We start from the raw sequence: 16,589 nt of genomic DNA on the forward strand, positions 1-16,589 counted from the left end.
TTGTCATTCTCATGAACAGTTGTTTCAGATCATTGGTTAAGAAACTATATTACTTTTAGCCTCTGGCATTACCATTGTTAGGTACTGCTTCAGAGGATGAGATGGAATGGCAATTTTTGTAGCACGTGAAAATGCCATGTCTGACCAGGATTCAAACCCGGGATAGATGTAAGAGAAAAAGATGACTGAAAAGAGGAAGGAGCTATGAAAACTACAGATGTTGGAAAACATCAAAATTTTCCAAATCAAGTTTTCCATTCATTGAGATGGTATTGATGAAGAGAGAACAAAAGATAAAATATCCATGTCACAAAAATTTTCTGTATTTTAAAAAACTTACTGCAACTAGTAATATGTTTTTATTCTATAAATTATTATAATTCATCTTTCATAATTGTGTAATTAACTAGTTATGAAGAAATATGTGCCTGGTAGTATAACAGTTTGGAACAGTGGTAGTTTGCTTGATATGAAAGAGCAACCCATAAATTTGAGTTCTTTATTTGAATGTAAATTTTTTATGAAATTAGTTTAACTGCTCGCTTAACAACCTACCAGTAATTAGAAGTAGAAGGCAGAAAAATTAAGCAAATTTTTTCCTACAATAAAAGATGTAAAATTTGTTGTTATGTTAGGTACTAATATGAATTAGAATTGTAAAATCATTATTGTTTGATTAACATTATAAGTTACTCTCAAACATTTTTTATGTCCTTTTTGATGGATTCTTTTCTAGTTTTCTCAGCGTTTTGTCTTTCTCTACACTCCAGCATATTTTTGTTACCTTTCTGATTTTCATCATCCCTATAAAAAATTGTCTAACCTTTAATCCATTCTGTTGCTTCTTTTTTAGTACCTTCCAACACTTCTTTCTTTGAACTATAATTTTATAATATCTGAACTGTCTAGTTTTTAGACATTTTCTCATTGTAAAATCCATTTCTCTTTTACATTCTATCTTCTTACTATTGAAAAGCTGTACATGGCACACCTATTTCTAAACCACTTGTAACCAAATTGTTTTCCAAAACTTGTAACCACTTGTATTACCAAATAATTTGACATGTATGTTATTTTAAACTGAATGCTATAAGTTTACGCTGAGAAATAAATATAACAAAATACATGATTTTGGTTTAGATCACATCTTTATGTATGATGTAAAATAAGAAGTTATAATTAAAGAGTTTGTTAATTAAATAAAACTTTATTATAGTAGATTGTTATGTAAATCCCTTTTAATAAAGAGTTGTTTTCATCATAATAACTTTGACATGTACTTATGTGAATTTTTGTGTACACTAATGTGATTTGTCTGCTGTTAGAATATAATTGTTAATTTTAAAACTTATTGTTGCTAGATTATTCTGTAAAATAACTATTTCAAACAGAATTAATATTATTTACCAATATTGCACCAGAAAAAAGGTTACTACAAAAACATGTGGAAAGTATAAAAAAAAATACTTGCCATCACAGTTTTTGACATCAATTTTTTCTGCAAAAAATCTACAAATTATTTCAATAATTATTTTTTATAAAGATTATTAAAATGTTTTTAATTGACTAAACATTTCTATATACAAATTATAATGATATGGAAAACATGTAAGAAATTTATATCAGTTAGTTGCACGTTAGTGAGAAATAAACAGACCAAGTATCATCTCCTTATAACAGGGATTCAAAAAAGGAATAATTTCTCCGTATTTCTCTTTTCATCTGTCAAGTTAATTTCCAATAATTTTCTCTATGTCCAAATTTTGAATATTTCTGTCTTTGAAATATTCAAAATAATCTCCAATAATCTGCATAATAATCCAATATAATCCAAATAATCCAATAATCCAATTAATTTCAATAATCTCCATATCTCTCATCAATAAAAAAAAAATAAAATCAAGCAAATTACTAATATTTGATTTAGGAACATTTGCATAATATTAAATTCATTATTTGTTTCTAAGCATTAATAACTACTTTAATTAAAGTAATTTTAGCTTCAGCAACATTTGAACTATAGTCATATTATTATATATTTTTATTATTTCAAATCCTAAATTCCCAGGATTCTCTTTCCTAGAATGTTTTTAATTTATAAAACAATCAAGCTATTGCAATAAAGTTTCCATTTTATTCAGGAACCTAAAATGTTAAACTAGGAATGATTTATAGCCACTCTTAGTATAATATATAATAATCTTATTTTTCAATTTTTAAACATACACTTTTTACTAATATCTCTATTTCACTTCTATATTATTAACAATGATAATCCACTGAAACGAAGTCATAGTGAATTGTATTGAATACATGAATTGCTTTCAAATTCCTTCTCATTACACAATTTTATTTATTTTTTAAGAATATATTTAACCTATAGCAACATTGTTTATTATTTTAGCTTTTTTAATTACAATTATTAATGTGAAATCTTTAACTGGTTAAAAGAAAAAAAAAATATTATCATTTTCATTGCAAAATTAATTACTATATTTTGTAATTCATAGCATTTTCATGAATAGACGGAAAGTTATAGATATAACCCACTGATAGTTATTAGCATTTGTATTTATTTTTTTACGTGTATAAATATATATGTATATTTTTTTAAAGATTTATAGAGCATCAGATATAAGAGAAATTGTGGAGTATGCAAAAGTAAAAGGTGTAAAAGTAATTCCAGAATTTGATGCACCAGCACATGTTGGAGAAGGCTGGCAATGGACATATCCTGAAATGGTTGTATGTTTTAATAAGCAACCGTGGAATCAATATTGCGTTGAACCACCGTGTGGACAACTAAATCCAACAATAGATATGTTATATTCGCGTGTTCTAAATGACCTTTATCAAGATATATTTGATGTTTTTGATGTTGATACTTTGTTTCATATGGGAGGTGATGAAGTACATTTTCAGTGTTGGAATGAAACAACAGACATTACTGAGTGGATGACTAAAAGGTACGTACTTTGTGGTAATTTTATGGCAGAAGGTATTCCATTACCCATTGTGGAATACCTGTCCTAATTGTGGTAGTATCAGTTCCTTTCATCCAGAAGGATCTAGATCTGAATCCCATTAAGTATACAATTTGTTATGTGCTACAAAATTCATTTTCCATCCATAAAAAAAGCACAATTGCTTTTTCCAATTGTAACTGGACCTTAGCCTCTAGTTGCTTAGATAAATAAAAAATAATCTTTTATTTTATCTACAGATATTCTCTTCTTACTCTTCTTCTTCAACTTCAACAATTAATGTATTATATTTTAAACATTTTCACCTTGTTCTGAAATCATTTCACTTGAATTGATTGAAGCAGCTTCAATAACATACTGAAAGCCTTTTTCCTGTCATAATGGCCAGCTCTCAGTTGGACATTTTTCCTAATATTTATGGTTTTCTTATTTACGTTGTTATTTAAATGGGCTAATTTTTTTTTTAAATTACTCTTTTTGATACATCTATCACCAAATGGAAAAATTTCATCACATCAGCCAGGATTTTACTTCTACCTTTTGTAATGAACCTTCCTAACTAAAGATGTATTACAGACCAGTTATAAAAAACTCTTTGAATTGAATAGCGATTAACAATCAGTTTACTTGAAATGGGAAAAGATACTTAGATTTCATTGAATTATATTTATCTGCTACCAGTATATTTAAGTTATAAATGAGGTTCTTTATGGAAAATAATGCTTTCTGTAATATTCCAAGATCGTTTGCTATTGTCAGGTACTCAATCACATTAATATTATTTTTATTGTCATAAAAATTTAATTAAAAAAAATACATCATAAAGGTTATAATATCATTTTATATTCGAAAGCTTCAGTATACTCTATAAAAGTAGCCTGAAGTTCACTCTACGGAAAGAGCTATGTGAGTCAATCTCAAAAAAATATATATATTAATTTTAAGAATAGTAGCTCCTTTAGTACAATTCCCTAACTTTTATTTCTCATAAAATGGATGTTAACTCTACACTTAAACTAGTATTCATCTCTGAGATATTTTTTAACATTATAATATTAGGGAAAAGTTTGAAAAATCTAATATTTGAGCACTTTCTTAATTAACAGTTGGTGACAGATATTTCAAAATTATTATAAAAAAAGCATTCTTTTAATTTTTAAATTCTTAAAGTTTCTTTTTTAATACTCATTTATGATGTGAGTTATCACAATTTATTGGTTATTTTCATATCATTAATTAATCTCGAACATTAAAATTGTTTTACCATATCAATATCTGATACTGAAGGTTTATGTGATACTTGAGTAGATTAAAATTTTTTGGAGATAATTAATTAGTTGAGAGATATGATAAAAAATTATAAAATTGTTTTTTTTAATGAATATAATAGATTATTATCTCTGACAGCTGTTTTAAAGCTGCAATTTAATAAATTAAAATAAAAAAATCCCTTTCTGCACTTCAGAAGGCATAGATTTCACTGGTGCTAATTAGGGGATTAAAAAAATGTCCACCTTAAAGTTAAGAAAAACTTTAAATTTACTCAATACGACAGTAAGTAGTTGCATGTGAAAAATGTTTCACATGTTTAGCATATTATAAGCACCATCTTACAATTCCAGAAAAATTTTGGTCATCCCTTGCCGTAGGGGTTGGTCATATCAAAACTTGCTACAGACACATGTTTTAGGTAATGTTTAGAGAACTAACAACCACTTGAAACCGATTTGATACTGAGCCTATTAACGGAGGTACGATTTTTTTTTGTCTTCAAAACCCCATTTTTTCCACCCTCTTAGCCAACGGCTGCTGATATCAAAAACCTTTACTTAGATAAGTTTTAGGCCTTTTTCCAAATAATAGTAGGAACTTTAAACGAATTCAATATTTTTCTTAATATGAAAGTTATAGCAATATTCTATTTTTCAAGTCACTCCATTTCCCCCCCAATGGTTTGATTTTGCCCATTAACGAACTTGACCGAAATTTTGGATTGAGTTAATGTTAAGGAATAATTTGAAAGTGATTGGCCCAAAATTATAGCAGTACTCTTGTTCACAAGAAAGTGAAATATATAGATATGTATATATAAACTTTTGAGCTGACAGTGGTTTTAGGGTCTGGGGAGATGTGAAATACGAAGATGTGCCAAAATTTTCCGGAAGTTGATTCATGGTACCCATTACAATAGGTAGCTTTCTGATGAAATCTATCTAATATTAGTGAACCACTGCAGTCATTAATTATTACCTTATGAAGATATACTCTATTAAAACGTAATTTTTTTTTTTTTACTATTATATAAAATTGACTGACCTACAGAATAAAACTGGAAAAATTACAAAGCTAAAAGATAAAAGCATTAGATTTAAACAAAAGACAGACAAACGACAAAATACAACGAAGAGGGTGTTTACGGATGAAGAAAAGAAAGCAAGATCTGAACGGATGAAGAAATACTGGGCAGCTTGAAAGAGTAAAATAACATGCTTTTCTCAGAAAAGATCCAACTAAAATTGACTTAAGTGGTCCCATGTTGGCCGTAAAAGCATAATAATAATAATAATAAATTTGAATTCAAACACTTATATCATTACTCACTTATTTTTGATCAGATGTATGACAGAATATAAATAATTACATTAAGCAAACTTATTTAAGTGAATGTTACACTGAATAAAAATTATTTAATTTATTTTTCAATCGCTTTAAAATTAAATAAATATTGTTTTGTTATCAAATTAAAATAAAAACAATTTTTTTTCACTAAATCCATTTTGTGACTTGTATGTAGTTAACTAAATACTTAATATTTTTCAAAACCAAAGTTTTATTATCAGAACTATATCACTGTTCTAAAATGTTTGCTATACTTAAAGTATATGTATATAACTACATGCTGGAAATATAATTTTTGCATGGCACTATTTGATCTTATCCATAATGAATACGATTACATAATATCATAGTTGCTTATGATTGTTTGTTCGTCCTTGAATCATTGACCATCTAGCACAGATATGTCATAATATTCAACATGTTCATTCAAATATTTGTTACACTAAATGTCTGTTGGTTCATTTTATTAGATTTTTAAAAATGCATATTATATTATTTGATTATATGATTATTATATTATTTGATTTCATGGAAAGTAAAGGTTTTTAATAACTCATAATTAATTAACTTTTTTCCATAATGATACTCATTAATATGATTTCTTTTAATATTTATAAATACATTTTCTTCATTAACTCTCTCTAATCAATTCATGAGCAAATAACTACTTCCTTTTTTCATCAGAAATAGATTTTCAAAATATTACTTATTATAATTTATTTTTTATCTCTTACTCTTTTTATTCATTATTTTTAGTACTATCTCTGCTTCATCAAAACATATTTTTCTTTATTTTTTTTAAACGATTAAGAATATAATTTAGAACATTAAATTATAAAAATGTATGTTCATTATTTCAGAAGTTAAGATAAAATGAACTATTCTGTTGCTATTACAATAATACATAATAAAATTATTGCTTTAATATCACATTTGAATATGTTATTAAAATATGCATTTTTAATGATTTAAATTAATTGTATTGTTTTCAATGTTAAAAATCATATTTCAACTTTTTTTCATCAATTATATTTTTATTATGTGCATTTTTTGAAGTGTAAGGAATTTAAACTTCATATGCTCGTAATTAATTCCTACAATTGAAACAATTCTTTTCCTAATGTGCAACATATAATTATGTTCCTATTTATTGTATCTGTGCAGTGAAAACATTCTAAAAATCTAAATTTTTTGTTTTTACTCGTACTTAAGTATTGATACCATTTAAAAAAGTTTATACACAGCACTTTAGGTAAAAAATACATATTTTTAAGTATAGAAAACAAATCAGTATTGGACGTCAATAGTAACAAATTTAAATTCCTTAAATTTGAAAATATACACCAAAAAATTTAACAATAAAACGATTATTGATGACCAAATAAAATTTTAACACTTTTCTAAACTAACCATTGAACTTTTAATTAGGCCTTGCCCACGTTTAATGAGCATTGATACATGTATTTTCTTTTAAATCTGAATTTAAAAATTTAGAGGTAAGAAGTCCATTTAACTTTCACAATATCAGTGTAAAAATGTGAATCCACCAGAAATTAGTTATTTATAATGTTGACAGTCTCTTCTGATGATGGAAAAAGAACTGACACTACATTACATACTATTTATTCTGTTTATTCAGTAATCTGATTCATTTAATATTGAGTATACTACTGACATAGAGCGGTAAAACGTAAAAGATTTATCATTACTAAAGATTTTTACTTAATATGTAACTCCAACTTGGCCTTCTGTAACTCAAAAATATGAACTAGGTCAATGAGCAGGATCAGCAGCAAAGGTTAGCAGTTTTAAAATTGGAATAAATATAATATTTTACAAATATACACTAAATAATTGTTTTATATTTTAATTTAAAATAATAATTAAATTAAATCATAGGCTATCAAAGAACTACAAGGAAGTTAAAGCGACTAAGCTACTAGGAACTTAAAGTCCTTGTCCAGCATCTAAGAACAGGTTCTGTCGACACAGCATTTTTCAATTATTGTCATTCGATTCTTTATTGCTATCATTCTTCAGTTACTATACATGATTATTTCTTTTTAAATAATAATATTACAATTATTTTTACTCTTAACTTATTGAAGTGGGAAGGAAAAATACTCTATTTTTTATCCTCTCTCTGAAGACTAGATTCCTTCACTTCAATTTATAAATCTGTTTATATGCTCCCTCTCTTAGAAATCTGTCAATATTACGGTTTCCATAAATCAAAAATATATGATACTGCTAACATGTTGAGAATAAGAAAACTGAAACCCAGATTGACAATACAAAATTCATATAACTTAAAAGTCAGATCAATCTGTTTTTAAGAGTTTTTTTGGTTCCATAAAAAGTGGCCAATCGGCAAGATGGCTGTTGAAAAGAGAGGAAGAGAATACTCCTGCATTTAATTTCCTTTAGTAATAATAAGTTTTAATCACTTTGCAATTGATGAATTTTATAGTGTTTAAAAAATGTCAAACTTGACTGTGATATGAACCCAAACTATTAGTATCATTAGTAATATAATCGCACGTTTCTTACTATAAGTAGAATATAAATAAATTTTGTTTCCCATAACAATCAGCAATGAAATGATACAAAACGAATCATTTTAACAAAAAATTAAATCAGATAAAAATTTTAATGGAGAATTATTACTTATTTAAATGCATTTTTAAAATTTAAATTTATCAACACATTTTAATTTTTATAAATGAAATTGTGAAATTTCCTCAAAGAAATTTTATTTAATAGTAATCACTTAGTGTATTATTTGTATTTCATCTGTAACAAGCGCTTATATCTATATTTTTAAAAATCTATTAATATTGTTGTTTAGCAGTAATAGATATTTCAAAATAAATTCTCAGTCAAAATTTAAATAAAAATATGCAAACAAATCAATTATTATAAATATACAAAATGTTTTGTTATTTTTCTCATTCAAAAAAAGCAAAAAAAAACTTGTATGGTAAAATACTAGAAGTTATTTACTTTTCTTTTTTTTAAATAACTTCTCTCAATTTGAGGAAAAGGCCTATTGAACCACTTCATAAGAAAAGTTTATCCAGTGATGGATTATTCAAGTGATTTTTATTACTGCACATCTGGGAAATAACCACAGTAATATGCATCAATCACTTTCTGCTGGTTACAGAACAAACATGTGACTCTTCACAAAGTGGTTAGAAGAAATTTATGTCAATTTTGCTAAAAATAAATCTAGTGGAAAATCTATATTGTTTTGTAGATCTAAAATCATTAAAAAAAATGTTTTCTCAAGCTTATTACTAGCACTGATTGTTCATATATTTTTTTAATTTAACCTAACCTTATGTTAAAACATAACCTCAGTTAAAAGTGTTTATAACATGTTTTTCTGTTCATTAAACTTATTCTCTCATCCTCAAATGAAGAAAATAACAGCAGAAGATCAAGCAGGAATTCATGCCTGATCTGAAGAATGATGCCATTATTCTCTGTTGTGATGCCCTTTTCAGGGCTTTTAACATATTTAATATTAATGGTTGTAGTTATAACCAATAAATACAAAGAATCAGGTTAAAGAAGAAAGGAGAGAATTAAGAAAAAAGAAAATCATCTTCTGAAAGATGGAGTTAATAAATTCCAGTTCACCAGAAACAGATGAAGAAGAAAATCAGTAGAAACCAGCCTCCTATTCCTTCCCCTACATTAGCCTGTATACAAAAGAGGTAACTGCCTCAGTGCAACTCTCTTTATTGAGAGAACACATTCCTCCTTATCAAAGTAGGGCCCCAACTGGCATATTCCTGCCAGACTGAAAGCCCGCTAGAGGATGGACTGAAGAGGCAGTATGTTATGTGAAAGACGCAATATTTTTGCAATTCTCCCAAATACTCTCAAACTCCAGTTTAATGTTAAAGGTCCATGATCTAAGAGGATTTGAAGATAATAAAAATCAACCAATTTTAAAACAATCAAATCTAACCCATAATAAAAATTAACTAACCACCATCTAATAAGAAAGAGATCCAGCAGCAAGGGTCAAATGCCATGATGTAAAATAGTAGGGGGATAATTCTCCTCGATATTCTTGTGTTCCTCTCCAACTTTTGTTGTTATTGAAAAGTAAATTACTTTAAGAAAAGTAATTACTTTTTTGAAATCTTATCTCTGATCAAAAGTGAACTGAAGAATTGAGATATATTTTGTTATCACACTTGAAAAGGTATGCAATAAATATTTTGCATTAGAAATATATTTAAGAAAAGAATATTTGCATATTGAAACTGAATATTTAGCATTTATTATTAAATTACACTCCAGAGATTTGTAATTTTTGTTTAATTTTGTACTTTTTATAATTGTCTGAAAGAACTATTTTTAGTTCTTTCATTTTTAGTTTTTTATTTTTAAATTTAATTTTTATGTAAATCATTTTTTGGATGAAATAGCCTAAATCTTGATTAATCAGTAGCATTATTCATTAATGTTATTAAAAAAAAGTTCATAAAATAAATCTGTTTAGAAATTTAATTAAATGTAAATTTTATACAAAATTTATTTGATATAAATGAACCTGTTAATATTCTCAATCCTAAACAAATCTGGAAGAATAAATGAATTGATGAAAAAAAAACATTTCTGTACAGTATCAAGCCAAGTAAATATTAAGATATAATCAGTTTCTGTTTCTATGATTCTTCCTCTTGACATTTATTTGATTGATTGTAAAAACTTTGTAAATAGAAAAAGTTAATTTATTTTATGAATTAATTATTTTATTATGTCATATAAATATACATACACATATGCATGTGTGCTCATGCATGAGCACACGCACATACACATATGTATATATCTATTATACATATGAGTACAATGGATATCAACTCACTCAGAAATAAAGAGAACTTTTAGCAATTTCATATATTCCAGTTGATTTTTTTATACAATTAATATATATATATATATATATATATTGTATGAAATATAAATCACCAAAACATAATAATTTGATAATTTATACTTGCCAAATTAGTTCTAATAATCGACTTTCGCAGAATCCCGCATCTTTAGTTGGTATTGAATTCTATTAATATTAAAACAAATTTATAATTTTTCAGTTCATCAAAATTATTTTATTTTTAAAAATTTTAAAAATTATTATTGACTTATATGTGAATTTTGCTGTTCAGTACTGGAATGATATGATATTTAGAGCTTAGTATTTTCCTTTTTCTATTGACATTATTGCGAACCATTAGATTGTATTTTTGTTACATATTTAAAATACAGTTATGTTTAAATAATTTTTAGATCTACACTATGATCATTGTTGCTTTATTATTTGTGTAGTAATGGTATGGTCACTCCATATACATAAATAAATTCATTCAACTACTAATATATTATGATGAGATTAGTTAAAATCCTGTAACTTAAAATCTTCTATTTTGAAAGATATGAACATTTATAAAAGATAAGATGTATAATTTTTTAGTGTAATAAATAAATTCAGTTTAATGTGGTTTCCAATATATTTGTTAAAATTGAAATGAGAATTTAAAATAATAATGTAATTTCAAAACAACATAGTTTTTGTTGAGGCTACTCCATTTGGCATGTAAGATACTACTACTACTTGTCAAAAAAATCATAAAAAACAGTCAATAAATAATCTGAAATTGTTCTAGTTTGGTGTTATTACGTATTCTTTATTTGACCATTATGATATTAGTAACATTTTGGTGTATGTAAAATTATATTTTTTAACAATTAATAATTTTACAAATGATTTCAGATTTATATAGATCAGTTCATGTTAATTAGTTTTAATAAAAATGTTTATAAAAATATGAATGCTTGATGATAGTAAATTTTTTGTTTATTTTTTTTTTATTTTTAGTATATCGGGCGATATTTATTTATTTAATGGCGGTTAATTTATTTTTGTATTAGGACGGAATTGGAGAATGCTTTTCGTTCCTTTGCAGATCAATTTGACTTTACAATTACATGGGTTAATCTTGGGAGACTTACAAGATATTTATGTCTTTCTCTCTGCATGATTCCACTTCAGTCCATCCACTAAAGGCCTTTTGATCTAGCAGGAAAGCACCTCATGGAACCGTAGTTTTTGGAGGGGACATGCACTTCCTTCAGCGGAGGAAGTGGCATGTGCTATCAGTTTATATTAATCAGAATAAATAAGTTAATTAAAATTTTAATGAATGATAGATTTGTTACATAATTTTCACACTTTATATGTATGATATAAAATAAAACTTTGCTGTTTAATGAAAAATATATTTACCAGTTAGCGATGTTGAAAGTAGTTGAGGGAAATATCAGTACATAACAGAGAGTAAATGACATCTACAATTCTTTACAAATAAATTACATTAGAAGATTTAATTTACTATTTACATGATTACTGTTTCTTTATGAACATATACATACAGCTCTGGTGTTTGCATCCATTGTCTCATAAAGAAGAAAATATTAACATGTAACATAGTAAAATACATATGTTCATAAATAATTATTAAAATGTTATGCCAGATCAGAATATAATTATATATTATATTGACATAACAGCTATAGATGGATTTACTTCTTTATAAATAATAAAAAAACTCCAATATTTAATTTGAAATATCTAGGAGAATTTTTGGAAAACCTGGATTAATCAGACAAAATTTATAAATAAAAAATAGTATAATTATAACCTATATTAATATAAAATGTAAACAACAATTATATAAAAAGATAAAAACAATAAATAAAAAATACGGATAAAACAAATGCGTCTTTTATGAAATTTACTGAAAAATATTTAAGTTTGTACACAGCATGTTGCACACATGGATACATGTTAACCCATTTGCATATTAATTTTTTTTACCCTTTAATGAGCTTTAACAAGACTGTAGAAAATATGATTTATTAAATTAAAATATCACATTGATCTGACTTATTGTTATTATTTTAAAGATTAAATTACTATGTTTCAAGCAAATGAAGAAGAAAATTGTAGCAAAGGTATTAAGGAAATATTAAGAAATGTTTAATTTACTAAACATTAGTCAGAATGATCCATATTTACAGGAATCAAACTTTTGAACATGTTCGAACTTTTGAAGAAACCCTAACAAAATAATAAATTTTATTTATATCGTACTAAAAATTGTAATTATAATGATAACCTCAGTGTTTTATTAAAAATCCTTCATACCAAAATAGAATGGTATAATTTAACTGCATATGAAATCAATTGGATTACCAGATAAATCATTAACTGTTACAACAGTAATTGTGTACTGTTGGTTCTAAGCAAGGTAGTAAACTAACCCAGTCATACCGCATCAGAGTCAGACCCCTTTGTGAATTGATTCACTCTCCCCCTCCTCATTACACTGTCTCCTTTCTTTAACTTCATCCTCCTTTGATAGGAAGAAACATAACTTAGGAGATATGTCAGTCTCCTATTCCAGCTCAATTTGCACCTTTTAGTAGACAGTGGGACAGATGTTTCTTTACTGGGATTCAACAGAGTGGCAACCTTACGTGATTGTCTGGTAACTGTTTTAAAGATACAGAAAAACAGTTAATAAATTTTAAAAAACATAGCATAGAATGTAACTTTCTGAACAATAAACAAACTTCATTTGTACATGTATATAAATCACATACATTTAGTTTGATTTATCATTAAAAATGTTATAATGTTCACTACTATGAAGAATAAAATAAACCTTGAATTTGTTTTTGTTTATGTTTTAAGTTATTTTATTCTATTTCTCGGATATATATTTTATATTTTAATATTTTGGATATTTTTTCAGAGGTTGGAAAACAAATGATGAAGGATTTTTGCAGTTATGGAATTATTTTCAGCAACATGCATTGGAATTAGTAATGAGGGCAGCTGGTAGTAAAAAACCAAATATTATATTATGGACTAGTAAACTTACAACTGGTGAAGCGTTGAAAAAATATTTAGATAAACGTCAGTATATTATACAAATATGGACAAAAGGCAATGATCCAAATGTTGCTGAGCTACTGAATAATGGATATAGAGTTATATTTTCAAATTATGAAGCACTGTACTTTGATTGTGGGTAAGTTTTTGTAAAATATTACAACATTATTTATTAACTTTCACCCAAGTGCAGAAGGAGGGTAACAGATTTGATAATCATTTATATATGTATATATTTTTCTGGTTATAAATCCAGACATTTTTCACAAATTTAAAGTTTGTCTTAATTACATAAGTGATACTGCCTACATGATTAAAAAAAGCAGTCTTTGGAAGTAATTATTTTTTTTTAATCAAAATTGTATGAAATATATCAAGTCAAGTTTCAAATAAAATTAATGCTTCAAAAGAGGTTTTCAAAAATGTATATGTAATATTATGTGCTTCCATATCAAAATTATCACATAGATAACAATTTAAAAAAAAAAAAATATATATATATATATATTAATATTAGATAAACTAGTGACTTAATAGTAACAAATAATAATAATAAAAATAAATTTTAAGTACATTTAATGAATATCAAGTAAAATGAAGATTTAACAAAAAAGATTTGAACAAATATTGCACATTCTTTTAAAATTTATTAATTAATGTGTAATACAATAAATAAATATATTAACAAAAAAAGACTAAATTTGTAACAAAGTTTAATACATAAATTAATTAAAATCAAGATGTTACCTTTTTTAAAATTTGCATTGCTGAATTGCGATAATATATGAATAGATATCAATGAAATAAATTTGGTAATGAAACAATGCAAACCTAGGAAAGGAAGTAAATATATTGTGTCTACAAATGATGACCTCCTTGAATTGTGATGCCACATGTCCAAAACTAATATATACAGATTCCAATACTTAATTTTACAATAAGTAAAATAGATTTATTAACTAACGATTTATTTTTCATTTACCTATATTTCATTAGCTTTGCATCAGATAATCTTTATGTTTTCATTTCTTCTCTTTGGTTAGTTATTTCACTCTCAAATTTGTCTTTCAATTTTCAAATAGCTTCCTATATAGAGATCTTGAAAAGCAACAGGGATTGGCTTTATTCTTGTTTCACTACTTTCTAAATCAGAGTCTATCAAATAGGTTGCTTTATTTTTTAAAGTTTTTCTTCTAAAATTAACCTGAGGGCCAGAATGACTTCTCTTATAATAATTCTCTCTCTGAAACTGAAATTAATTTCTACTTTTACATTTGTTTTAATTATAAAGTATTCATATTGGTAACAGTACTACAACAAATCTATACTGTTATTAAACATTTTATTAAAAGTAATAAAAATTGGATGAAATTTATGCATAATAAAAATAAAAAATGACCTCGGAAAGAAAAAAAAAGAATAATGGCTAAGTATTTTTAAAGTTGTTATTTATGATTGTAATTCAAAAGGATGTATTTTTTTCCAGATTTGGAGGTTGGGTAACAGATGGTAATAACTGGTGTTCACCGTACATACCATGGCAAACAGTGTATATGAATAAACCAGAAGAATTAGCTAGGGAAGCATTACTTTCTAATTTCACTTTAGCAACAACAAAACAAATATTAGGGCAATCAGCTGCACTTTGGACTGAACAAGCAGATGATCATAGTATTGACAATAGATTCTGGCCACGTGCTTCAGCATTAGCTGAACGTACTTGGACAAATCCAAAAACAAATTGGGCAGATGCTGAATATCGTTTTCTTCACCAAAGAGATAATTTAGTTGAATTAGGTATTTCAGCTGATTCACTTCAACCACAGTGGTGTTATCAACATGAAGGTGATTGTCCAATTGAATAAGTGAAAATAATTGCTACAAAGCATTTTTATAAATTATGAAAATACTTAAAATAATAAATAATAAATTGATTATAATTGATTACAATTTATTTATGAAGATCACAACGTTCATTGTGTCATTGAGAATGAAGATTATCATGAAATTACCAGAGATATTTCTGATATACCTCAGTAAATTATGAAAAAAGGATGGTGAAATTTATGAACTATTTGGTTCCTTTTGCTCATTTAGTTAACACATTGAACGTACCAAATTAAAAAATAATACTTAAAATATTTCAAATTAAAAAAATTATATTAAAAGATTATATATCATTTCACCAATCTCCATGTTGGATCGGTAGTGTCTTGGCCTTTCATTCAGCGGTTCTGGGTTGAAATCCGGTCCAGGTCAGGCATGGCATTTTTCATATACTACAAAATAATATTTTCATATTCCCACCCACAATCTTCTCTATGACTTTTATAGTGAATTAATTCATCAAGCAAAAAATTAATAAACTTTAATGAAATATTTTAATTACAAGTATATTAAAATATCATTTAGAGTTTTCTTGATTACTGTATAAATTTAGTAATGTAAATTTCATAATATTGTAATATCGTTTATAATTTAATAATTATTTAACCTAAAAACTCACAAATTATAAGTACGTAGAACTCATCTGTTATTAAATTTTAGGTTTTCAAAATTTGATTGTCTGTATATAACATGGATTAATACTAAATGTTTTCTTGTATTACAAGAGTTTATTATGATAGAAGTTGAAGATACAAACTGTATTAAAAAGCAAAAACAAAACTCAGCACAATCCACCACAGTACAGAATCAAATAAGATTTCTTACCTTGTTATTTTTCTTTTTTCATTTATACACCAATAGTGCTTTTTGAGGAATCCTCATCATCAGATGGTTAAAACTAAATTTTTTTTTTATATTTAAAAAATTTTCTAAACTTCAACATCACACATTAAAATATTGTTACATATATATATATATATGCAGTCAAACAATTAAAAAATTATATTTCTTCAAAAATTAAAAATACTTGAACTTACACATGTTTGAGGCCAGCCACTAAATAAAGCACTGTATTGATATAATATAAATTTTACCTGAGATTAACAAAAACGCTGCTATCT

The 16,589-nt window shown here is 25.9% G+C and overlaps 1 protein-coding gene across 1 annotated transcript in view; it reads left to right on the top strand.

The window, feature by feature from the left end:
• Positions 1 to 16,300, top strand: part of Hexo1 (beta-hexosaminidase 1) — a 72,911-nt gene extending 56,611 nt beyond the window's left edge. The window contains exons 6-8 of the mRNA XM_075378251.1: positions 2,617 to 2,966; positions 13,442 to 13,720; positions 15,068 to 16,300. Coding sequence (XP_075234366.1) covers positions 2,617 to 2,966; positions 13,442 to 13,720; positions 15,068 to 15,446 — 1,008 coding nt within the window. The 3' untranslated portion in view covers positions 15,447 to 16,300. The remainder of the gene's footprint in view (positions 1 to 2,616; positions 2,967 to 13,441; positions 13,721 to 15,067) is intronic.
• The last annotated feature ends 289 nt before the right edge of the window (positions 16,301 to 16,589 follow it).

Source organism: Lycorma delicatula, chromosome 11 (assembly GCF_047948215.1).
Source record: "Lycorma delicatula isolate Av1 chromosome 11, ASM4794821v1, whole genome shotgun sequence".
NCBI lineage: Eukaryota > Metazoa > Arthropoda > Insecta > Hemiptera > Fulgoridae > Lycorma > Lycorma delicatula.